Below are 27,607 nucleotides of genomic sequence, written 5' to 3'. Positions count from 1 at the left end.
TACTCTTGCAAGGTTTTTTGGTTTTGTTTTGTTTGTTTGTTTTTGCTTATTTGTACCAGTTAGAATTTCTAATACCTCTAGTACAAAGTTTAATAGAGTGGAGACAGCAGACATATTTGTCTTGTTCCTCATTTAGGAGTAAACAATTTGGTCTCTCACCAGTAGGCACGTCAGCTGCTAGACTGCCATGGGCTCCCTTTGTCAGATAGAGGACTTTCCCTTTAGCACTTAGTTTGCTAGAAACTTCTGCTAGAATTATTATAAGGAACAGGTACTAGATTTGGATTTTATTAAAGGCATTTTCCTGAGTACACTGAGCAAGCGTTTTCTTTTGTTTTTGTTAATATAGCTAATTACATTGATTGGTTTTAAATTTTAAACCAAACTTGCATCCCTAGACTAAACCTCACTTGACATATTATTATGCTTTTTTACAAATTATTACATACAAGTTGCTAAAACTTTAAGAATTTTTGCACACATGTTATTGAAGCATATTAGTTGGTGTTTTGTTTGTTTTTTCTTGTAAGACCTTTAGTTTTCCAAAAGGGTACCGCTGCCCTTGTAGAATGAGTTGGGGGAGTATCCCCTGCTTACCAATTTTCTGGAAGAATTTGCATATAATTAATATTCCTGCTTCCTTAAATGTTTCCTTAAATTCATGGTAGAATTCAACCATGAAGTCGAATCTGGAACTGGAATTTTCTTTCTTGGTAGTTTAATTACAAATGCAATTGCAAAATGGATACAGAACTATTGCTGATATCTATTTCTTCATGAGTGAGCTTTCATTCATATCCTTTAAGAACATTTTAATTTCATAAAAGTTGCCAAGCTTAAAGGCATAAAAGTCTTTGTTATCTTATTATCCTGGGATATCTGTACCAATATCACCTATTTCATGATCCTAAAGTATCAAACTGTTTTATAAGTAACTGAACTGTACCCCCAAGTAAATATCCAAAGATATTTTGTAATATTGATAAATCTAGCACCTAACAACGTAAAACTCATAATATCTAACATCAGAATACCAGCTAAAAACAAATGTTACCATATCACTTGCCTACTAGAAACATTTTAATGACTATTCATTGCAATTTTGAGAGACTTACTTGTTCTACAGTGATAAATAATAGAATTATAGACAACCAGTGAAAAACTATGCCTTGCCTATAACTATCAAGTGAAAAAAGAGAGAGAACTGACTGAAAATTATGTGCTCAATTATTATTATCTGTTAATGAAGACTTCTGGGTCTTCTAGAATAGTGGTCCTTACAGGATCATATCAGAATGACCTAGAAGGCTTTCTGAAAGTACCTACACCTGAGTCCTATTCACCTCCAAGTTCTATTCTGTAGGTCTAGGGAGGAATCCACACAAAGGTATTTTGGCAAAAAGCATCCTAGGTGATTCGGATGCATACTTCTGATTAGGAATTGTTATTTGAGCCAGGCATAGTAGCACATATCTGTAATTCCAGTATTTGGGAGGCTGAGACAGGAGGATTGCAGTTTCATGGCCAGCCTCAGCAACTTATGAGACCCTGTTTCAAAAAATAAAGAATAAAATAAGGCTGAGGGTACAGCTCAGAGGTAGAATGCCCCAGAGGTCAATCCTCAACACACACACACACACACACACACACACACACACACACACACTCACTCTCTCTCTCTCTCTCTCTCTCTCTCTCTCTCTCAGAAGTGCTATTTGACTATACAGATTACTTCATAAATGTTCAATTAGACATTAAAATAAACAAGAGGAAGCCGGGCATGGTGGCACATACTTATAATCCTAGCACTCGGAGGCTGAGACAGGAGGATCGTGGTTTGTGGACAGCCTCAGCTTCTTAATGAGGTCTTCTGCAATTCAGTGTGACCTGGTTTCAAAATAAAGAATAAAATATAGGGCTGGGGGTGTAGCTTGGAGGTAGAATGCCCTTGGGTTCCATCCCCAGTACTGAAAAAATAAAATAAAATATATGTTTCTTTTATTAAGATCAAGTTCTACCTCCATAATATTCTCAAACTTTTACTTCAATGACAGCTACTAACACCTGTGACCAGACACAGCTGCTGGATTCAAATCAGAAGAGATGCCATTGTTCATATCTGCTGGGATCACAGTAAAGCAGTTCTACTAATGCATTAGTGCTGCAGTCATAGGGAAGATTACACACTACTTACACAATAGCTGATTGATAAGCAAGAAATCGCTACAATAGTGTTCAGAATTCTGAGTGGTGACTTGAATTAAGTGGTTTTGTAATTTGTACAGAATTTTTCTAGCTTTATGCCACATTTAAAAGATTGCCAATTTTAAATAAACACTATAAGAGAAAGATTATTTCTTAATACTTTAAAATGCTGGGTTCAAGAAATTAAGAAACATAAAAATAATTTTTGCTAAGAACTCTTTGTCTAACCAAATATTTGGAAATACGTTCTTTTGGTGCATACATCCTTTATTGTGTGTGTGTGTGTGTGTGTGTGTGTGTGTGTGTGTGTGTGTGTTGCTGGGAATTAAACCTAGGGGCATTCTACCTCCAAGCTATGCCCTCAGCACTATTTTAATTAATTAATTTATTTATTTGTTTGTTTGTTGGAGGAGGTCTCACTAAGCTGCTGAGCACCTTGCTAAATTGCTAAGGCTGGCTTTAAACTCACGATCCTCCTGTCTCAGATTCCCAAGTATTACAATTACAAGTATGTGCCACCATGCCCAGCTTGGTATATACATCGTGACACTATTAATATAAAGAAAATTTCTAGAAAGTAACAGAAGTTTTGGATACTACACAACTTTCACATATAATTTAAACTTCTGGTTTTTTTTGTGTAAAAAACAAGGTGGCAATAGTGATATGTTTTTTAATCTCTTATGAAATGAATCAAAGACACATACACACACAAAAAAAATGGCATAATATATACTCCTATGTACCCATTACCTAGTTTTCACAATTATCAAAACCTGGTCATGTTTGTTTTAGGTAGGCCTATCCATTTTATTACTGATGTACTTTATTTTTTATTGTTGTATATTAATTTGGGGAGGTACTGGGGATTGAACCCAGGGGGTTCTACCTCCAAGCTATATATATTTTTTTTATTAACCAAGATTTTTATTTGCTCATTTCTTGCATAGTATATGTGCTGCTGAAGCGAGCACTACTTTTCTTATTTTTATCCAAGACTTTTTATTTTTTATTTTAAAACAGGATTTCATAAGTTGCTGAGGCAAGCCTCAAACCTAAAATCCTCCTGTCTCAGCCTCTCAAGTACTGGGATTACAAGTGTGCATCAACAGAGTGTGGCAGTGAAACTACTTACATACATGTTAGTCAGATCCACTGTGGCATATTCATACATACACAGAACATAATGTGATCAACTTCACCCTCCATTACCTTTTCTCTCCCCTCCCACTAACTCCTTTCTCTACACTAAGTCTTCCTTCCTTCCTTCCTTTTTTCTTTAGCCTCCATATATGAAGAGGAAACACAAAATACCTCTGAGTCTGATTTATTTTGCTTAACATGATTATCACCAGGTTCCATCCATTCTTCAAATGACAGTTCTGTTCTTCTTTATGGCTAGATAATACTCCATTGTGTGTGTGCATGTGTGTGTGTGTGTGTGCATGTGTTGAATTTTCTTTATCCATTCATCTGTTAATAGGCACCTAGACTAATTTTATAATTTGGTTACTGTGGACTGTACTATGATAAACATAGATATGCAAGTATCTTCAAAGTATGCTGGCTTTAATTCTTCAGGATAAACACTAGGGAGTGGTATGCTGGGTTGTTTGGTAGTTCTATTTTCAATTTATGAGAAACCTCTATACTGATTTCCGTAGTGTATGAACTACTTTACTTTATGTTCTTGTGAACAGCACATAAGGCTTCCTTTTCCCTGCCCCACTCCTACCCCAGCATATAATGCTACCTGTATTCTTGATGCTGCCAGTATGAGATGGAATCTCAATGTAGTTTTGATCTGCATTTCCCTGATGGCTAAAGATGTTGGACGTTTTTCTTCATATAATTATTCACAATTTACACAACTTCTTTTGAGAAGTATCCAGTTCATTTTGAGCATTTTTTTTAAATGGGTTGAGTTTTGGTTTAGTCTTGTTTGGTATAAAGTTATTTTAATTCTTTACAGATTCTGGACGTTAATCTTCTGTATGAATAGTAGCTGCAAAGACGTTCTCCCATTCTGTAGGCTGTTGCTACTATACTATTTACTTTGTGATGCAGAAGCTCCTTGATTTGATGCCATCTCATTTATTAATTCTTGCTGTTATTTCCTGAGCTTCAGGAAGTTACTTTCTGCCTATATCTTGAAGTGCTCTTCCTATATCTTCTTCTAGCATTTTCAACGTTTCAGTCTTTTATGTAAGTCTTTAATCCATTCTGAACTGACTTTTAAACAGAAAGATAGAAATCTACCTTTGTTCCTCTACATATGGATAAATCCACCAGTTTTCCCAGCACCTTTGGTAAAGAGGCTACCTCTTCTCCAACGTCTGTTTTTGGTGCTTCTGCTCTTAATCAGATGACACTAGCTGTGTGACTTTGTCTGTGTCTTTATATTCTACTCCACTGGTCTCCATGTCTATTTTAAGCTCTAATATATTTTGAAATTGAGTATTGTGATACCTCCAGCATTGCTCTTTTGCTCAGGATTGCTTTGGCATTCTGGGTTTTTTTTTCTTCCACATAACTTTAGGGTTGTTTTTTATAGTTCTGTGAAGAATCTCATTGGCATTTGATGGGGACTGGATTAAACCTATACTATAGAGAGCTTCTGGTAATATGGCCTTTTTGAACCCAGAGGCTTGCAACCTCCAAGCTACAATCCTTTCCCTTTTTATTTTGTATTTGAAAATCGGGTCTAAGTTGCTGAGGCTGGCTTCAACCCTGCAACCCTCTGGTCTCCAGTCTCCCAAGTACTAAGACTACAGGTATGCACCACCACACCTGGCTAAGGTGGCCATTTTAACAATATTAATTCTGCCTATTCATGAAGATGAGAGGTCTTTCCACCTTCTACAGTCTTCAATCTCTTTTTTCAGTGTTCTGTAATGTTTAGTGTAGAAGTCTTCCACCTCCTTGTTAGGTTCATTCTTAAGACTTTTTTTTTTAAGCTATTGTGAATGGACTTGTTTTCCTGATTTCTTTCTCAATGCATTCCTTGCTAGTAAATAGGAAAGCTATTGGTTTGGGATGTTGATTTTATATTCTGCTATTTTGCTGAATTTATCAGATATAAAAAGTCTTCTGGCAGAACTTTAGGACCTTCCACATATAATATCATATAATCTAAAAATAATTTGACTTCTTCTTTGCCTATTTTATCTTTTATTTCTTTCTCTTGCCTAACTGGTCTGGCTAAAATTTCAAGTACTATTGAAGAGAAGTGGTCAGAAGAGACATTGTTGTCATGTTTCTGATTTTAGGGAAAATACTTCCAATTTTTCCCATTTGGTATGATATTAGCTTTGGTTTGTCATATACAGCCTGTGTAATATTGATGTAAGATCCATCTATCCCTTGTTTCCTTAAGGTTTTTATCATGAAAAGGTATTAAATTTTATTGAAGGCTTTTTCTGTATCTACTAAAATAAGCATGTGATTTCTGTCCTTGATTCTATTTATGTGGTATATTTCATTTTTCCAGAATGTATTTGTCATAGTTTTGTTCAAGGCTGTGTTTTTGTTTTGTTTTGTGGCACTGGGGATTGAACTCAGAAGCATTCTACCTTTGAAATATACCCTTGCCTTATGTTTATTTTTTATCTTGAAACAGGGTTTCATTAAGTTTCAGAGGCCTAGGTAGCTGAGGCTGGCCACTAACCTGCAATCTTCCTGTCTTGGCCACCCAAGTACTAGGATTACAATCATGTGCCACTGTGCCCAGCTCCACGGCTATATCTTTTTGTTCCATAATGGGGTACATGAAAACATTTTGCCAGAAAAGATAATATGCAAATTTGAACATGTCTCGTTTCCCACTATGTTTCTTATAATGATCCACAAACTCTTTAACATGACATCAAATGTCTTGAATGATTTGGCTCTTATCCATCAAGGCCTCAGATACCACTGCAATCTTTCCTAGTTCCAAAATAATCCAAACTTTTATTAATGATCAAAGCACCCTAATGAAAGATGATAGATTAAATAAATCAAGAATGTACAGTTGGATAAAGCAAAGGAAAAGCAACCCAATGACGGACCATGATAAAAAAAAAAAAAAAACTAAATTGAAAGGGGAAGCCAGGCTCAGTAGCGCATGCCTATAATCCCAGTACTTGGGAGGCTAAGTCAGGATGATCACAGGTTCCAGACCAGCCTCAGCAACTTAGTGAGGCTCTCAGCAACCTAGCAAGACCTTATTTCCAAATAAGAAATAAAATTGGGCTAGGAGTGTAGCTTGAAAGTAGAATGCCCTGGGTTAAATCCCCAGTACCACAAAAAGAAAAAAAGGAAAATAACTAGTTATAAAAGGTATCATTGTAGCCACACATGGGGGTACACACTTGTAATCCCAGTAGTTAGGAAGCTGAAACAGAAGGATCACAGGTTGCACCCAGCCTCAGCTACTTAATGAGGACATCTCACAATTTAATGAGACCTTGTTTCAAAATAAAGAATAAAAAATAGGGCTGGGTTTGAAGCTTAGAAGTAGAATGCCCCTGGGTTCAATCCCCAGTACTGAAAAAATAAAACAAAATAAAATAAAAAATAAAAAGAGAAATAACTTCTAATAATCTAAAGTATAGTAGAGTAATTATGGATAACAATTAATTGAATATTTCATAATAGCTAGAAGAGGGAAATGCTGAACGTTCCTAACACAAAGAAATGATAAATGTATAAGATATCAGATATCTCAATTACCCTGATCTGATCCATTATGCACTGACTTTATATTATTTAATTATTTGCTTTTACATACTGGAAATCAAACCAAGGGGCACTCTACCACTGAGCTATATCCTCAGTCCTTATTTTACTTTTTATTTTGACACAGGTTCTCAAGAAGTTGCCCAGGCTAGCCTCCAAATTTACAATCCTGCCTCACCTCAGCCTCCTGAGTAGCTGGGATGATAGGCAAGCACCCCCACACCCAGTGATTGTATACACATATTGAAATGTAACAATGTACCCCATAAATATTTATAATTACTATGTGACCCTTTTTTTTTTTTTTTTTTTTTTTTTTTTTTTTTTTGGCAGGTCTGGGGATGGATCCCGGGGCATTTGACCTCTGAGCTACACCTCCTGCCCTATTTTTTATTCTTTATTTTGAAACCAGGTCTCACTGAGTTGCAGAGGGCCTCACTAAGTAGCTGAGGCTGTCCGCAAACCGCGATCCTCCAGGTCTCAGCCTCCTGAATGTTGGGATTACAAGTGTGAGCCACCACACCCTGCTCTATGTGTCCATTTTTTAAAAGCAACACTATATATGTGTGTATGCATGTGTAAACATATATACAGAAAGAGAGAGACACCTACAGAAAATATTTATTAAAAGACTGAGTAAACTTTTTTGTTTGGGGTTTTTTGTTGTTGTTTTTGAGGTACTAGGAATTGAACCCAGGTACATTCTACCTCTGAGCTACATCCCCAGCCCTATATTTTTTATTATTTATTTTGAAACAGAGTCTCACTAAATTGCAGAGAGGGCCTCACTAAGTAGTTGAGGCTGGCCAGGAACCTGTGATTCTCTTGTCTCAGCCTCCTAAGCACTGGGATTACAAACGTGCACCACCAGGCCTGGTTGAGTAAATTGTTTTAATATTAAAAAATAGAATGAACTGGGTTTGCGGACAGCCTCACCTACTTAGTGAGGTTGTATGGAACTCAGTGAGATCCTGTTTCAAAATAAAGAATAGAAAATTGGGCTGGGGGTATAACTCGGAGGTAGAATACCCCTGGGTTTCATCTCCAATACCACAAAACGAAAAAAGAAAAAAAAAATAGAAGGATAGGATAGCCACCAGATTAAGAACAGATATAGTAAAAATTGTTACAGTCTAGGAATAAGAGTGGGGAGTGGGTATGAGAGTGGGAAAATGACATGGGAAGATAATTTAGCTTTATATTTTATGCTTTCTGTACTATTTGGGCTGTTTTAAAGAAAAATGTACATATATTAAGCTTATAGTTCCAAAAAAACTAAACTAAGACACCTGTAAAAAATTAAAGTTAAACATAAGTGGTACAGATAGGGATAAAAAACATGAACAAAAGATAACAAAATGACAATGTGATTTTTAAAGAGCCAACCTACTATTCTGCATCTTCTTCAAACATCGAAGAAAATCAAAAGCATTTTCAGACAAAAATCAAGATGGCTCACAGACAGCAAACAAGCCCTAAAAGATATACCAAAGTCTTCAAATGAAATGACAAATATGCTAGATATATCTTGTTTTATTCATAAAACCAGCACTTCAAAAATACCTTCTAAAACCTACTCTCCTTACTATTTATTAGTAGTTCAAATACTTTCACTGAAAAAAAAAAAAAAAAAAACCACAGGGGAGCCAAGCATGGCGACACATGCCTGTAAGTCCAGTACTTGGGAGGCTGAGACAGGAGGACCACAAGTTTGGAAGCAACCTCAGCAATTTACCAAGGCCTCTGTAACTCAGTGAGACCCTGTTTCAAAGTAAAAAATAAAATAGAAATAGGGTATAGCTCTGAGGTGGAATGCCCCTGAGTTCACCCCCAGTACCAAAAACAAAACAAAAACAAACCCAAAAGGAAGCCATGAGTGATGGCTCATACCTGTAATGCCACTAGTTGAGAGGCTGAGACAGGAGGATTACAGATTCAAGACCAGTCGAAGCAACTTAGCAAGATTCTCAGCAACCTGGATAGACTCTGTTTCAAAACAAAAATAAAAATTGGGCTGGGGAATACCTTGGAGGTAGAATGCTTCTGGGTTCAATCCCCAGTACAACAACAAAAATAACAACAAAAACCAAACACTGGCATACACCTGTAATCCCAGCTATTTGGGAAGGCTGAGGCAGAAGGATCGTAAGTTTGAGACCAGCCTCAGAAAGTTAGCAGAACCTTATCTCAAAATAAAATTTTATATAAAGTTTTATAGTTGTAGCTCAGTAATATAGTACTTGCCTAGCAAGTGTGAGGACCTGGGTTCAATCCCCAGTATTGCCCTCCCCAAAAAATCAAAAGAAACAAATTTTTAACTTATTATAAAACTTCTCAAGGAGCAGGAAACTGAAACTAAAGTAAAACAACATGCCAACAACTTAAAAGCCATTAAAAAAATCAACAGGAAAAGTTCTGTTTACTTGAAAATAATCACATTCCTGGCTAAAACTATAAAAATAAAAACGATTAGTCTCATCAACTTTCATTTTCCATGATCCAATTTAAAAAGTTTACATACTCTGCTAACATTTTGTCCAAAATGTCTCTAAGATACATATAAAGTTAAATCCTGATATTAAGCATTCTACTGCCCACACTCCACTACTTCTCTTCAATTAAATTGCTCTCCTATGTGGGGGAGGCCAGACTTCCACTTCACTACTACTTTTCCGCTTAACTACTTGTTGTAGGTTCAGGTTATTAGAATACTAAATATTGCAAATTTTAAAAAAAAGAAAGAAAATTCATGTAATCCATTTACTCAGATTAACTGATAACCTTTTCTTTGTATGACAGATACTCCCAGCACCTTCATTCTCACAACTAAATAGAGTATCCTCACATGCCAGAATATATACATATTTTTCTGCTGTGTTTTAAATTGTATCTTCAGAAGAGGTTGGTTTTCTTTCTATACCCATTTATGCAGCTTACAATTACTACGGTAATTATGTAATTACTAGAAATACATAAATCACTAAAATGAGTTCAAAATAAAGTTATTATAAATAAATTGGTTTATAAATACTTGACAAAAATGACTCATTTAAAACTTTATAGTTAGCTGGGCATGGTGGCTCATGCTTGTAATCCCAACATTTGGGAGGCTGAGACAAACAAGAGGATTGCAGTTCACGGACAGCCTCAGCTACTTAGTGAGGCCCTTTCCAACTCTGTGAGACCCTGTTTCAAAATACAGAATAAAAAAATAGTGATGGGGGCATAGCTCAGAGGTAGAATGCCCCTGGGTTCCATCCCCAGTACTACAAAAAAATTTTAAATAAAACTTTATAAACTAGATATAAAATAATAATAGTCTCTTACTGGAAAGTCACTAGTAGTATACTACAGGCCCAATCTTCTAGGCTTAAGTGATCCTCCTGCCTCAGCCTCCCAAATAAACCACTTAGCTCTTTGAAGACCTTTGCTGCTCTCCTACAAAGTTAAGAGAAGTTTGTCCATCTATTTGACTCCTTTATCATCCATTAGATGGATAATTTTTATATTTACAACTACATGCTGAACTTCTATCTTATTTCCTTCATTGGTTCTAAAATGCTTCCCATCAGTATAGTAGTCCCCGCTCCCTATCTGCAGGGGACCTATCCTAAGACTACTAGTGGACACTAGAAATTATGACTAGTACCAAATCCTATGTACTATGTGCTGTCCTACATAGACATACCTATGATAAAATTAAATCATAAGCTAGGCACAAAAAAAGATGAATAACAACTAATAAAAAAGAGGATGGTTGTAACAATGTGCTACAATGTTGGTCTCTCTCAAGATATACTATATTCACACCTCTTCTTGTAATGATGTTAGATGACACTATGCCTACCTGATAATATGAAGTGAGATCACAAGACAGACACTGTATAGTCTACTGTCCATCTACTTCAAGCAGTCCTGGCTCAAGGGACGATGATGATGTTGATAGTTGGAGGTCAGGAGCAAGTGTCAACAGCTGGGGATCCTCAACAGTGGAAAGTTTTCAGGTTAAGAACTTTGGGAGAACACTATAATCAGAAGCTATCTTCACGACTTATGCTCTGGCGTCTACCTTGTGCTTTTATGAATGCAAGTCCAATTGCCTATCCTCTTCCAGAGGGATGGAGTCTCATCACTCAAGACTTACTTTGGTTGGTATCTTTATCCAACTTGTATAGCTCTGCTGGAAATGTTGCAGCAGCTTCTCCATCGGCAGATGCATCCTCTCCAGGCATTTTTATATTTTTCAGTTCAAACATACTCCTGAATCTGTGAAACCAACCCTAACTTGTGGTATCACTTGCTTGGCTTGGCATCCCTTGTTTCATGGGGTCCTTGCTGAGGGCCTTCAATGGCTAACCACTTTCTGGCACCACACACTGCCGTCAATTGAAACAGGTTTTCTGTTCACGTCTTCCACCTACAGACTTAATGCCTTTTGCATCACAGACACTTGCTACATACTGTATCCATAACTTCAGTTTGAGAGATAATTGAAAAACTAACAGGAAACATGAATTTTGTCCCATCTTCACAATTTCAGACATTGAAGATTCATTGTTTTTGGTGGAAGAGGGGGAAGTACTGGGAATTGAACCCAGAGGTACTCGGCCACTATTCTTCATCCCCAGGCTTTTTTGTTTATTGGTTTATTTACTCATTTACTTACTTATTTAGTGCCAGTGAGGATTAAACCCAGGGGCACTCTATCTCTGACATATAACCCCAGCACTTTTTATTTGGAAACAGAGTCTCACTAAGTTGCCAAGGCTGGCCTCAAATCTGTGACTGTCTCATTTTAGCCTCTCAAATACTGGGATTACAGCATGTGCTACCATTCCTGGTAGCAATTTCTTTTCTTCCCTTAGGAATTTTCACCTCTTCACTTAAAGTATTTTGCAGTTTTTCTGTCATATCCAAATTGCCAGGCTCACTATTACTCTTGTACTTTGAAGCACTTTGGGGCCATTATTAAGTACAATAAAGGTTACTTAAATAAAAGCACTGCAATACCAGCACAACCTATCTGATAATCAACACAGCTACTACATTGGGCAGGTAGCACATACAGTGTGGACACACTGGCCAAAAGCATGATTCACACCCCAGGCAGGGTAGAGGAGGACAACATAAAACTTCATCACACCACTCAGAATGGCAAAATTTAATATTTTCAGACAGATTAACGGCAGGTAAATGAGAGCTTGAAAGCAAAACCACAGATAAGGAGTACCTCTATAAATGAGTGGATTCACCTCCAGGTCCATCATTTTAAAAATCCAGACCATTAAACATTCCAAAATACCTAATTTGAGATTTTCTTTTTTTTTTTTTTTTTTGGCAGTACTGGGGATGGAACCCAGGGGGGCACTGTACCTCCAAGCTACACCCCCAGCCCTAGTTTATTTTTTAGTCTTTCTATTTTTGAAACAGGGTCTCACTGAATTGCAAAGGGCCTCGCTAAAGCTGAGGCTGTCCATGAAATACAATCCTCCAGTCTTAGCCTCCAGAATGCTGGGATTACAAACATGTGCCATCATGCCCAGTTTGAGATTTTTTTTAAAAAAAATTAGCTGGGAGCCGGGCGTGGTAGCGCACGCTTGTAATCCCCGCGCAGGTTCTAAACCAGCCGCGCGCGCTGGTTTAGGAGACCCTGTTTCCAAATAAAAATGTAAAAATAGGTCTGGGAGAGTAGCCTGGAGATAGAAGGGCTTCCAGGAACCCCAGTACCACCAAAAAAAAAAAAAAAAAAAAAAAAAAAAAAAAAAATTAGCTGGGCATGGTGGTGACGCTTGTAATCCCAGCATTTGGGAGGCTGAGACAGGAGGTTCGCAGTTTGCGGACAGTCTCAGTTACTTAGTAAGGCCCTCCACAACTCAGTGAGAACCGGTTTCAAAATAAAGAATAAAAAAATAGGGCAGGAGGTGTAGCTCAGAAGTCAAATGCCCTGGGGTTCCATCCCCAGACCTGCAAAAAAAAAAAAAAAAATTTAAAAATAGTAATTGCTACTTTATAAGATATTTCAACAGCTAATAAAAAGAACAGCTGTAAAAGCAAGAAGTATCAACTTTAGGTTTTGTTTTTTGTTGTTTTTTTTTTTTTTTTTGGTTCTACCTCCATGCACACCCCCCAGGCTTTTTTTGTTTTAATTTGGTACCGAAGATTTAATCCAGAGACACCACCATGCCCAGCCCCTTTTTATTTTTACTGTAAAACAGGGTCTCACTATATTGGTGAGGAGCTCTCTAAATTGCTGAGGCTGTCTTCAAGCCTTCAATCCTCCTCTCTCAGCCTCGCAAGTACTGGAATTTATGATATTACTTTTTTTTAATGTGTTTTGCTTTACATTACTAGGGATTGAGCCCAGGGGTATTCTACCTCCAAGCTACACGCCCAGCCTTTGTTTGTTTGCTTGTTAACAGGATCTCACTAGGTTGCTTACAGTCTCATATTGCCTAGCTACCCTTGAACTTGAATCTGCCTTAGGCTCCCAATTTACATTGATACTACTTTTTTTGTTTGTTTTGTAGTACTAGGGATTGAACACAGGGGCGGTGTGCCTATGAGTTTCACCCCCAGCCATTTTTTTTTTTTTTTTTTTTTTGCAGGTCTGGGGGATGGAACCCAGGGGCATTCAACCTCTGAGTTACACCCCCTGCCCAGTTTTCTATTCTTTACTTTAAAACAGGGTCTCACTGAGTTGCAGAGGGCCTAAGTAGCTGAGGCTGTCCGAGAACCACGATCCTCCAGTCTCAGCCTCCCAAATGCTGGGATTACAAACGTAGGCCACCACACCCAGCTCCCAGCCCTTTTTTAGTTTCATCTGTCTGTCTGTCTGTCTGTTTAGAAACAAGAGTCTCACTAGGGTGCTGAGAGTCTCAATGTATTGCTAAGGCTGTCCTAGAACCTGCAATCCTCCTGTCTCAGAATCCCAAGTACTGGGGTTGCAGGCATGTGCCACCATGCCCAGATTCTTTATAACAATACTACATTAAATGAGAATACAGGGACATTCTTCCAACTGCAATGAAGACTATCAGGATTCATGTATTTTGGTACTTAAAATTATAATTCCATTCTACCACTTCAGAGATGAAAATACATTTCCTCTTATCCCTTGCCTACTATATTTTAAATGCATAAGGTACCAATTGTTAAAAGAGTTTATATAAGTTGTTGATTATATTTGTTATAAAAATGTTTATGCCAATTGTTGATTATATTTGTTATTTTAAAAAATGGAATATAAGCCTGGCGTGGTGGTGCACACTTGTAATCCTAGTACTTGGAAGGCTGAGACAGGAGGATCGCATATTGGAAGCCAGGCTCAGCAGCTTACTGAGGCTGTCAGAAACTTAATGAGACCCTGTTTTTAAATAAAATATAAAATAGGCTGGGAGGATAGCCCAGAGGTAGAAGGCCCCTGGGTTCCATCTTTAGTACCACCAAATATAAAAATAAGAAAATTATATATATATGATGTCAAAAAATCAGGCAGGATTGGGACCAGTGTAATAGCAAAACATAACTATCTGGGCACAGTGGCACATGTCTATAATCCCAGTACTTGGAAAGCTGAGAGAGAGGATCATAGGTTCAAGGCCAGCCTCAACAACTTTAAAAGACTTGTTTAAATAAGAAAGAAAAAGGGCTGGGGTATAAATCAAAGATAGAGTGCCCCTGGATTCAATCACCAGTACCAAAAATTAAATAACCAAAGTATATAGCCACTTGAGGGGGGTAGTAGGAGTCTGGTGATTAAATCCAGGGACATTCAATCTCTGGCTATACATACCTAGCTAGTCCTTTTTATTTTTGTTGTTGTTACTGTTTTGAAACAGGGTCTCAAGAGTTACTTAGGATCTTACTAAATTGCTGAAGCTGACCTCAAGCCTGGGATTCCCTCTGTCTCAGCATTCCAAGTACTGATATTATAAGCATACACCACCTGGCCCAGCATATAGTCCCTTTTTATTCAAATGTCTTTAGCTCATTAAAACCTTCCACCCAAAAATGCATTTTTTTAAATATCTTATTGTAAGATACTGAAAAAATATCATATCTGAAATGGAATATATAAACAAAATTTTTCAGGATAATGCACAAGAAAGAATTTTTCTTAATGTGTCAGATAAAGATGTAGTGTTTGAAAGCTTATTAAGACAAATATTTTTATATTTGAACACTGCTTGGGACAAAATTCTTTCATGATTCAGAAAAAATTTAATCCAGATTTTTATTTTAAAAAATATTCACTTCCTGAATGAAACAGAACATGTTTAAATAAAGCAAACACATAACTTTTATTATGAGCTTATAAAATTTTAAAGAGCAAGTACATACATTTTAAAACCCAAACAAATTCAAACTTCTTCAGCAAATTTTTTATCAAAATGTAAAATTTCCACTAAAAAAAGTAGAGTACACATAAGACACATTTTATTCTTGTAAGTTTTTAGATGAACAAGATTATGAACAAGATTTTGACCTTTAAACAGATTTTAGAATGGTGTTTAAAGAACTAAAAAGAGAATCCAAATTACACAATGAAATGTACCCTCCAATCTGAAAACAAAATAACTTTAATTGGAATGTAAAAGTAACCAGTAGGTATATTCAAATTATAAAAGACAATGTTGCAACTGGAACATCCTCTATTTCTACCAGTTCTCCTATCCCCTTATCTTTTTTTTTTTTTTTTTTTTTGGTACTGGAGCCCAGGGACATTCTATCTCCCAGCTATGCCCCCAGCCCTATTTTTTTTATTTTTTTATTTGAAACAGGGTCTGAGTTGCAAAGGGCCTCACTACTCACTAAGTAGCTGAGGCTATCCTTGAATCGCCATCCTCTTGTCTCAGCCTCCTAAGTGCACCATCACCCCTGGCTCACTTTTTCTTTTCTTTTCTTTTCTCCCCCCCCCCCCAGTACTGGGGATGTAACCCAGGGGCATTCTACCTCTGAACTTCACCCCCACTACTATTTTTAATTCTTTATTTTGAAACAGATTCTAACTGAGTTGCAAAGGACCTCACTAAGAAGTTGAGGCTGTCCTTGAATCACAATCCTCCTGTCTCAGCCTTCCAAATGCTGGGATTACAAGCGTGTGCCACCATGCCCAGCTTCCCCTTTTTAATGCTAAAATGAATGCTTTATATCTTGAACAATGGAAAAAATTTTTCTTCAGCAAGCTCTGCCTTTTGCATTAATTCTTGAACAGTAGCAAAATTTTTTCATCAGTAAGGAAGATCTGCCTTTTGCATTAATTCTACAGGCATGTACACATGCCAGGTTTAAATGCCGTAAGATTCACTTGTGGAAGAAAAAAAAATAGAATTAGTGTAAAGATAGCACAATTGATCAGAACACTACAAATGCAGCAGTCTTGCTATTAAAAAAAAAAAAAAATTGGGAACATTGGCACCCACCTGCAATCCCAGCTACTGAGCAGCTGAGGCAGGAGGACTCCAAGTTCCAGTCCTACTTGGGCAACTTAGCAAGATTCTGTTTCAAAATAAAATTTAAAAAAGAGGCAAGGTAGCCAGGCCTGATGGCACATGCCTATAATTCCAGTACATGGGAGGCTAAAACAGGAAGAGTGAAGGTTCAAGGCCGGCCTCATCAGCATACCAAGCCCCTTAGAAGGGCTAGGGGCATAGATAGAATGCCGCTAGGTTCAATCCCCAGTACAAAAAAATAAATAAATAAAAAATAAAAAATAAGAAGAAGGAGAAGGAGGAAGAGGAAGAGGAGGAGGAGGAGGAGGAGGAGAAGGAAGAGATGGGGTGGAGATGTAGCTCAGAAGCAGAATGCTCTTGGGTTCAATTCCCAGTACCACCAAAATAAATAAGAAAAAAATTGTGTGTGTGTGTGTGTGTGTGTGTGTGTGTGTGTGTGTGTAGAAAGAAAAAATTTTAAAATAAGACCAGCCCTCACAAAATTTCTATTTTGCTCTGAGTTTGGTATGAGTTTCAATATGCCACTCATGAAACAAATACTACTCTTGTCAAGTTTCTCTTAAACATAAAGGCATGAATAAAGACTTATGAAATATTCTAATGCTATACAAATCTACATAGTACTAGGTTTATAGAAATAACTATAAACATTAGGAATGTGAATAATGAGACTTCAGCCTGGTGTGGTGCCAGAGGCTTATAATCCCAGTACTTGGAAGGCTGCGACAGGAGGATCACAGATTTGTGGCCAGACTCAGCTACTCAGTGAGGCCCTCCACAACTTAGTGAGACCCTGTTTCAGAATTAAGCATAAGCAGGATATGGTGGTGCACACATGCAATCCCAAAATTTGGGAGGCTGAGACAGGAGGATCATGGTTCATAGACAGCCTCAGCTACTTAGTTAATGCCCTTTGCAACTCAGTAAGACCCTATTTCAAGATAAAGAATGAAAAATAGGGCTGGCGGTGTAGCTCAGAAGTAAAATGCCCCTGGGTTCCATCTCCAGTACCGCAAAAAATAAAAATAAAGAATAAACTGGGCATGGTAGTGCATACTTGCAATCCCAGTTCTTGGGACGCTAAGACAGAATGATCTGGGTTCACGGCCAGCCTCAGCTCAGTGAGGCTCTCCACAACTTAGTGAGACCCTGTTTCAAAATAAAGAATAAAAAATCAGGCTGGGGGTGTAGCTCAGAGGTAGAACACCCCTGGATTCAACTCCCAGCACCACAAAAAATAAATAAATAAATAAATAAATAAATAAAAATAAGGAATAAAAAATAGGACTGGGGATGTATCTCGAAGGTAGAATGCCCCTGGGTTCAATCCCTAGTACTACAAAATCATCATCATCATCATGAAAACAACAATAATGAGTCTTCTGTTTCTTGGCATTCTTCTTTCTATTGCAAATCTAATCTAGTCTCAAAAATGTATACAAGATACTGGAGTTCTTGGACTCTTGGTATCTCATTACAATTTGCAGCTGACAGTAAATGGAATCCTAGAAACAGCTCCTGAAAATCTCTATCTTAATTAAAACAGAATAGGTATTACATTCTAGTTTAATATAAGTTCACTATACTACACCATTCGGTGATTTCTTTATTTTAAAAACAAACATCACATGGGTTGTGACTAACACCAATGGCTAGAAGTATTTCCAAATTACTTCTCAAGTTTTTTAAATCAAATTTATAATGTGAAACAAAGAGAGCACACAGCTACATTCTCCAAAGAGAATAAAAGGCTGTAATTGCATTTAAAACAAACGATTGAATCATATTAGTAAAATGTCACAAAAAAGCATAACTTTCTAGTGTGCCCTTTAAAATTTTGTTCCTTTGTAGCCGGGTCCTGGAAACTAACCTGGAAGACTATCCAAGACAATCCATTTCTGTGAATCCTTCAATTTACCCAGAACATAAAATCTTTAAGATCTAATAGCAATAACAGTAATCAAACCAAGTACAGTTCTTTCCCTACAAGCAAGTCCCTAAATTCCAAATAAAATTAACACCTAGAAAAGATCAAAGGGCAAAGACAAAGTATTCTTAAATTTTCTCTAAGAAGTAGAAGTTTCTTCATTTTACACTTCTTTCCTTCGCTTTCCACTGAAAGGAGAATGGGAAATCAAATTAGCAGTGATAAGAATGAGAACAGTTAGTTCCCAGGCAGAGGATGCAAGAATTTACAATCTAGGCTTGTAGCAGAGAGTTCAGCAAGCACATACACACCAATACTCAGAGGAAACTTTCAAGAAATGTCACTATCCAACAAGTTTTAAGGCCTTCATTTATTGAGGTCGAAAACCAGCCCTGTAAACACACTGTAAAATACAATCTAGAAAAACTCCCTTCTCGAAAACAATTCAATAGTTTCGTACGATGCTTGCAAGGGAAAGAGCATGTGTTCTGGTCCCCGACAGGACTGTGGCCTCTCCCACGGAGAGTAGGCAGCCCATGGTGAATCGGAGTGCCACCACATCAATTTATGTGACAGATCCACTAGGAGCATCCGACTGCGATCCCAGGGCCGCGGCTGTTGGAAGAGTAACATAAATGCAATCTTCAGGGCCCTCCTATTTCCGTTCTCAAAACAGAAATGCACTGTTTCTCCTAGTCCTCGCCCTCGGCCCAGTACCTCTCCACAGTCTTGGAAAGAAAAGCAGACCGTGAAGGACTAGGGTCGATAGAAGGCGGTTGGTCAAAGCACCCACCCCGACTCCCCTGCAAATCAACTGCGGGCGCCTTCCCGGTCGCTTCTTTGGCAGGAGACACCAAGCAGCAGCAGCCGGCGTCCGCAGCTCGCCCCCTACTCCTTCCTCCCCCGGGTAAGGGGAGCGGAAAAGCGCAAAGAGGAACTAAGTGAACTGCTGGAGGATGCCCTGCAAGCTCGCTAAAAGAGGGGGTGGGGAGGGGGTGGAAACCGAGAAGGAGCGGAAGGAAGGGGAAAGGAAGAACAGCGAGAAGAGGAAGGGGCGAGAGCGCGCGCCCGCCAGGATCGGGACTCGGGGAACGCGCTGCACCCCGTTTCCTCCAAGCCGGAGAGGGTGCGCCGGGTCCCGGGGTGCTCCGCCCAGGCAGGGAAAGAGGGTGAGGAGGCGACGGCCCCTCCGGGCCACGCCTCGCCCCTCCGGAGCGGCCGGCGGGCACGGGGCCCTCCCGGGTGGGCGCCGAGGCCACGGCGGCGCGGTCGGAGGCGCGGCTGCGGGCCCTCGCCCCCGGCCCGCTCTCACGCCCCCATCGCCGCAGGCAGCTCGGGGACGCCGGCCGGGAGCCCGCGGCCGTGCGGGTTACCTGAAGCGGGGCGAGTCCTTCAGACACTCCTCGAAATCCACCGTCATCTTCATCCTGCCTCCGCCTCGCCTCGCCTGGCAGGCGGCGCTGGGAGGGCGGAGGGGGCCGCGGGAGCGGCCGCACCGGGGACCCGAACGGCTTCGGCGGGCGCACGGCCGCGACTAGCGCTGCGCGGAGCTGCGGAGGGCGCCTCGCCCGCTGGTCATAGCAGCCGCGAAGACAGCGACAGCTCCTCAGGCCCCAGTCCGGCCCCTCTTTCTCCCGCCCCGAGCAGAGCGCTGGCCTCGGGGAAACGGCCCGGGAGTGACAGCCGCGGCCAGCCAGCCACGAACCCCGCGGCCAATGGGAGGGGCTTCCGGCAGCACCTCCCGCGGGCGCTCGGGCAACGCGCCTGAGTGACAGCAGCCTCAGCCAATCAACAGAGCGACCGCGGGCCCCTCCTTGCCACAACCGCCCCCGACGGCCAACCAGGATACGCGGGAGTCGTTAGGCGGGACGCACCGGTTGCTGGGAGGCCGGCAGCTGAGGCTCCTTGGGAAGGAAGTCACGTGATTGCGCCGCGCTTCCCTCCGAGCCCCCGCCTCTGCTCCAGCTTCCCCAGCCTTGCCCCTGCCACAGCGGAGGAGCCGCCTCCCGCAGATCTGAGGAGATCTGCTCTTTAAAGCAGCTTTGGCAGAAATCTGAAGAGGGAAGGGCAGAAATTATAAAGCAAGAGATAGGCTAAGCCACTGCTTCCTTTCATTTGAGAGAACCTGAGGCCAAGAGAGGAGTGAGGGCAGCTTTCATGATAAAATCCACCTTTCACTTGTTGGTTCCATCGCTTAATAATTTGGACATTGCTCCCACATACAGCTTTTTATGTAACCAGAGACCACTTCTTGAAGGAGCTGGCATTTGGCTGGGCATCGAAAAATCAAAAGGCTGTGTGTGTGTGTGTGTGTGTGTGTGTGTGTTACTGGGGGTGGAACCCAGGTGCTTTTCTACCTCCAGGCTATACTCCCAGAACTACTTTATATTTAATTTGGAAACAGGGTCTCACTAAGTTGCTGAGAGCCTCACTAAGTAATTGAGGCTGGCTTCGAACCCGTGCGATCCTCCTGTCTCAGCCTCCCAAGCGCTGAGATCAAAAGGATTTAGATAGGCGTGAGAGGTGGGGTGTTTCATGTAGAGGCTGTCAAAACCACAGAAGACATTCTTCCTTACACTTTTCTCCCAGCAGTTTTCGCCTGTTCTATGATGATAGAGGTCTGAAGACCAGGCTGATTGTACTCCGCTGTGCAACACCTGCCACTCTGACCCGCAGCTTTTTCTAGAAAGCACAAGCAGAGGATGCATGAATTTACAGCCCAGACTCGGCAGGGAGATCAGCAGGCGCCAAAAACATCATTAATTCTACAAGGCAAATATTTACATATTCCTTGTTTTTAAGATACTATTGATTGTAAAAAAAAAAAAAAAAGTCAATAGTCTATTTAAATGTATACTTTTAAAGCCAAACTTAAAAGCATGGGTGTACCCACAAAAATACTTGGGGAGTTGTAAGAATTTAGTAGCTCTGAGCAAGAATCTGTAGGCAATATTCCTGGATTTATCTCCAAGCTTTCTCACTTTAAAATAAAGATAACATCACTAATCTGCTAGAGTTGTCTAGTTAACACTGCACCAAATAGTAATCATTCAGTAAATGTTGGTTATCATAATTGTACCACTTTCTTCTTCAGTGCTATAATCAGAGGTTGAGTCTAAACCCTCTCATTTTCAGTATAAAATCTTAATATAACCCTTGACCATGTCCCTGAGTATAGCATGACAGCATTCTGTTTTCATAACCTATGTTTATATTTTCATCTCTTTATCAGCTTTATAAAGTAACAGTATAGTCTTAAGGCATTCCAAGGACTGCATAAGTATTATATATGTTTCTTCTTTGGTTATAAACCTGATTTAGTTTTTTTTTATTTTTTATACTTTTATTGGTGCATTGTAATTATACATCACAGTTAGATTCAAAGTGATATAAACATACATGCTCACAGCACTTGGTTATTTCCCTGGGATCTACACAACTTCTCTTGATAGCTAGAAACTTTTTTGGGGGGAAAGGGTACTAAGGATCGAACCCAGGAGAATTCTATCTTTGAACTACACACCCAGCCCTATGAGTTGTTTGTTTGTTTGTAAACAGGGTCTAAGTTGCTGAAGCTGCCCTCAAACCTGAGATCCTCATATCTCGGCCTCCCAAATACTGAGATTACAGGCATGTGCCACTATAAACTAGAAACCATTGATTGTTAAAATGTTTGGTGTCCTCAGATATATCAGATGGTCAGGCTAACATTTTCTAGTATTGTAACTTGCATGTCTAATTTTCCAAAAGAGTTGGCAATTTCTACTGCATTTCATTGAATTCCTGATTTACAATTAGTCTGCATAAACAGTATCATACTATTTCAATGTGTTGGCACAATGTAGTCTTTTGGAAGACACTTAAAGTGACACTTTGGGGGTCAAATTAAAATTCAGCTGCATGGCACTGCAAATGCAAATACTCAGCTAAGCTAATTATCAAATGGACATTTTTTTCTTATGGATGGCTAAATTTGCATATGTCCAGCTAGTGATAACATAATATTTCTTCTCTGCCCAGTGATAAAACCAGCTTCCCTAAGTGTCAACTGTAGATACATCCTAAATTAAGACATTAAAAGTAGGGTGAGATGGAGCAGTCAGTCTTAGAATAGAAGAAGTACAGCTGGGCGTGGTGGTGCACACTTGTAATCCCAGCATTCAGGAGGCTGAGACCGGAGGAGAGCGGTTCGCAGACAGCCTCAGCTACTTAGTGAGGCCCTCCACAACTTAGTGAGTCCCTGTTTCAAAGAAGAAAGAGGAGGAGGAGGAAGAAGAGGAGAAGGAGGAGGAGGAGGAAGAGGAGGAGGAGGAGGAGGAGGAGGAGGAGGAGGAGGAGGAGATGATATAGGGCAGGGGTGTAGCTCAGAGGTAGAATGCCCCTGGGTTCCATTCCCAGACACACACACAAAAAAAAAAAAAGAATAGAAAAAATACATATTATTATCTTTACCAGATAATGGAAACTGAGGCCCCAAGATACAAATATAATTTGCCATGTGACTAAGACTAAACCCGATGCCAAACCCTAACTACAGTACTGCCAACCCTCCCTCCCCTCGAGAATTCCGCCTTTGTATTTGTGGCTCTGCCTGAGCAGCATCTCCTTTTCTTTTTATTTTTCTTTTTTTAATTAATTAATTAATTAATTAATTAATTTTGGTGGTACTAGGGTTCCTGTAACCCTTCTACCTCTGGGCTACACTCCCAGACCTATTTTATATTTTTATTTGGAAACAGGGTCTCTTACGCCAGCGCGGCTGGCTTCGAACCTGCGCGATCCTCCTGTCTCCGTCTCCCAAGCGCGGGGATTACAAGCGTGTGCCACCACGCCCGGCCCAGTATCTCCTTTTTCAACTACTCTCTAAAACACAAGCTCAGGGCTGGTGACGCAGCACACTGTAGACAGCATTTGCCTAGCACATGCAAAGACTTCTGTTAGATCCCCAGCACCACAAAACAAAAAAAATAAAAAAATAAGAGCTTGGAGATGTAGCTCAGATGTAGCTAGTACTTGCCTAGCATACATGAGGCCCTGAGTTGGTCCCCAGCACCCACCCCACACACACACACACACAAAATATACATATACATATGCTACTAAGTGCAACCTCCTTTTGGAAGATTTCTTTTGCTGAAATCTTGACCTCTCTTCTCAACACACAGTGAATGTTAGTCACCAGGCCCAGTCCACACTCTAAAGCATAGGTTCCCCAAATTTATTGGCTTACCGCCCCATTTTCAGAAAAAAAATTACTTGGTGCCCCCCCCCCCCGCCAGGTGCTTCCACTGCTCCCATCCCCTTATTTTAATTCACCATCCTTCAGTTACACCCAAGGCTACTACCACCTCCCTGGGAGACAGAAGTGCCAACTTTGGAAGTCTCTAAAAGAATACAAATTATTAAACCTTACACCTCTGTTGCTGCCTCCAGCCATCTGAAGCCCTACACACCCGTATCCCTTCCTACTATGCTTCTGATTTCCTCTGAAGATACATTAAAAAATATATTATAGGAGCCAGGCATATTGGCGCACACTTGTAATCCTAGTACTTGGGAGGCTGTGACAGGAGGATGGAAGGTTCAAGGCCAGCCTTAGCTACTTAGTGAGGCCCTCTGCAACTTAGTGAGACACTGTTTTAAAATAATAAAATAGGGCTGGAGGTGTAGCTTGGAGGTAGAATGTCCATGGATTCAATACCCAGTACCACAAAAAATAAAAATAAAAAATTACTGGGGATGGAACCCAGGGACTTGTATAAGCACTCTACCACTGAGCTACAGCCCCAGCTTCTACCCATTACTCTAATGTTGAGATAGGGAGCCCCTAAATTGCCCAGTTTGTCCTCTAATTTGTGATCCTTCTGCCTCAGCCTCCAAGTAGCAGAGATTATAGGTGGGCACTGTCGCACCAGACTCCTGAGAATACTTTCAACCATTCTGCCCCCCTTCTCCCTCTTTGTAGTACTGGGGATCAAAGGGGCATTCTATCTCTGAGCTACTACCTCAGCCTTACTTTATTTTTTTGTTTTGAAACAGAGTCTTCTAGGTTGCTGTAAGTCTCACTACTAACTGAAGCTGTCCTTGAACCTGAAATCCTCCGGTCTCAGCCTCCCAAATACTGGAATTACAAGCCCACACCACTGCACCTGGCTTTGACCATACATTCTCTTGAGCAGAGATTGTTTAATCTGTCCTTCCTAGTGTTCCTGGGTCATTATAAGTGGTCAGCAAAAGCTGAGACAGGAGGATCTCCAGTTCTCGGCTAGCCTCAGCTACTTAGGCCCTCGACAACTTTGAGACTGTTTCAAAATAAAGAATTAAAAAGTAGGACTGGGGGTGTAGCTCAGAGATAGAATATATACATGTATATATTTATAAATATTTTAATAAATATATACACTATACTATATAATATTATATAAATGTAAATACATATACTACATATTAGATAACATGATAACATAGCACATAAAATAAAGATAAGTTTTAGAGATATTCTGCAATATGTGCTGTGTGTCTTTTTTTTTTTTATGGCACTGGGGTTCCTGGAAACCCTTCTACCACCTCCGGGCTACACTCCCAGACCTATTTTATATTTTATTTAGAAACAGGGTCTCTTAAGCCAGCGAGGCTGGCTTCGAACCTGCATGATCCTCCTGTCTCCACTTCCCAAGTGCAGGGATTACAAGCATGCGTCACCACACCCGGCATCTATTTCTTTTTTCTTTTCTTTTCTTTTCTTTTTTTGTGGGTCTGGGGATGGAACCCAGGGGCATTTTATCTTCAAGCTACAACCCCTGCCCTACTTTTATTGTTTATTTTGAAACAGGGTCTCACTAAATTGCGGAGGGCCTCACTAAGTAGCTGAGGCTGTTTGAGAACCGCGATACTCCGGTCTCAGCCTCTCAAATGCTGGGATTACAAGTGTGCGCCACCACACCCAGCCCTAGCTCTATTTTATTTTGAAACAGGATCTAAGTTACTGAGCACTATCCTCAAAACTACCATTCTGGGCCAGGCGTGGTGGCACACACTTATAATCCTAGCATTCAAAAGGCTGAGACTGGAGTATCCTGGTTCGTGAACAGCCTCAGCTACTCAGTGAGGCCCTTTGCAACTCAGTGAGACCCTGTTTAAAAATAAAGAATAGCAAGGCTGGGTCTGGAGCCAGCAAGGCTGGGCCCGGAGCCTGTTGCGCGGCAGGCCTGGAATTGGGGCCTGCTCCACAGCAAAGGGCCAGTGGGTTTCTTCAACTGTGTGGCCAGGAAGCACTAGAAGCTGTCGCTGCCTCACCTAATCTCTCAGCAGATTCCAGATCCAAGTAACCTCTATTAAAAAAATTGGTTGTGAGTGGATCATCCTGTCAAAGTTACTCACCTTCTGGCTTTCAGGTTTTTAGTGAGTGGGAATACGTGTGGAGAAATAGAAGCTCTAATACATTGTTGGTGGGATTGCAAGTTGGTGCAACCACTTTGGAGAATAGTATAGAAGATCCTCAGAAGAAGGAAAACGAACTTACCATATAATCAAGCAATACCACCTCTGGGTATCTACCAAAAAGAATGAAAACCAAAATACCAAACTAATGCATGCACAACCATGTTCATAGCTGCACAGGTCATCATTGCCAAACTGTAGAACCAACCAAGATGTCCTTCAATGGATGAGTGGATTCCAAAACTATGGGATATGTACACAACGGAATCTTGCCCAGATATAAGAGAGAACAAAATTATGGCATTTACAGTGAAATGTCACAAAAAATAAGGAATCAGATGCTTTTCTTAGTGTGCAAAATATTAGGGAGAAATGGGTAACAGGAGGAACTCTAGATGAAGAAGGGACCCTAGAGAGGAACAATGAAGGTGACATATCTGAGGGGATAAGAGGGAGGATGAGGGAAACTCTTTAAAGCACATGATGTACTTAAACATATCAAAGTCAATCAGGAAGCCAAGCGTGGGTAGGAGGGAGGGGAGGGAAGGGCTTAGAGACTGGGTAGGGGCTGATTGGTTGATGTGTGCATGTGTATCTCCATAAGTTTATCATCCCATTGAGATGTATGACTACAATGCACCAATAAAAATTTACTTAAAAAAATAAAGTGACAAGCTAAAAAAAAGAAAGAAAAGAAATTAAGAGGAACAAAAGAAGAAGATTCCCCATGATTTAGTCTCTAACACCATTACCTAAAGTGATTTTTGAGTAAAAGGATAAACATTAACACTTACTGAATCCTTGATATGTGTAAGATACTGAATTAAACTGCTATATTGACTTTTTTATTTTTATTAGTGCATTGTAGTCATGTATCTTCATATGGTATAAAATGGTAGTTTCAAATACAGAAGGCACAAATAAATGTAATTGTTTTGTTTAAAACAAAAGTCTTAAATAGTTCAGAGGTAGAATGCCCCTGGATTCAACCCCCAGTACCGAAAAAACAAACAACAACAACAAAAAAAAACCCTGCCATTCTAAGCCTCACAAGTACTGGGATTACAGGTATGTACCACCATGCCCAGCTCATTTCTTAAATTTGAAACAGTCTTGCTAAATGGCTGAGGCTGTGATTCTCCTTGTCTTGGCCTCTTAGGTACTGGGATTATAGGCATGCGCCACCACACACAGATAATTTATGCTCTATGTCTATTGACAATTCCTGATACACGATTTCAACCTATGCTCCTGGTGTGGTTAGTCACTTCAATCTGTTCCCTAATTCCCAGACCTCAGGAGAAAATCACATTACCCCAGCTCATCTTTTCAGGCTATACAGGTCATGGGTCCCTGACAAACCAATAAAAGAGAATGGGATTGCTTAATTTAATCATGTGTATAGGGATGAGAATGGGGATGGGGGCTGCAGGACAGCTGACTAGTAGACAAGGCAATTTCCCTAATAGAGAATGTTGATGGCTGAGCCCCATAAAACGGCAATTAAACTCTCATGCAGGACTTCAGCCCCTGACTCATAGTCCTCCACCTCAACTCCTACCATCAGCTAGGTGACTTCAACATTCATTCATTCTCTTTCATTTGATAATATCCATTGAGCATGTGCTGTGGCTACACTGTACTGTGGGCTCTGCACTGTACCCTAAAATAAAGTCGTCTGCTCCTATGGCTTTCAGATCACGATAAATTCTATGTCAGGACCGTGCACAGGGGTTAGTTAGACCTTAACAGTTAAATCTCCTGGAGAATGAAATAAGGGTTCTCATATCTTTGCAAATACAAAGAACCTTGAAAGAAAAAGATCCAAGAAGAGACAAAGAAGATATTTCCAAGGACCTTCAGT

At 40.1% G+C, this 27,607-nt stretch overlaps 1 protein-coding gene across 1 annotated transcript in view; it reads right to left on the bottom strand.

Annotated features, from left to right (window-relative positions):
* Positions 1–19,729, bottom strand: part of ACAP2 (ArfGAP with coiled-coil, ankyrin repeat and PH domains 2) — a gene marked incomplete at both ends in the record, with an annotated part of 138,713 nt that extends 118,984 nt beyond the window's left edge. Inside the window, one exon of the mRNA XM_080696547.1 lies at positions 19,677–19,729. Within this exon, the coding sequence (XP_080552673.1) occupies positions 19,677–19,729 (53 nt within the window). The remainder of the gene's footprint in view (positions 1–19,676) is intronic.
* Positions 19,730–27,607: the final 7,878 nt, after the last annotated feature.

This window comes from Muscardinus avellanarius (assembly GCF_963383645.1).
Source record: "Muscardinus avellanarius genome assembly, chromosome: 5".
In the NCBI taxonomy this organism is placed as follows: Eukaryota; Metazoa; Chordata; class Mammalia; order Rodentia; family Gliridae; genus Muscardinus; species Muscardinus avellanarius.
Note: the sequence above shows the minus strand (reverse complement) of the source record. Positions and strands in the feature narration are given on the sequence as shown.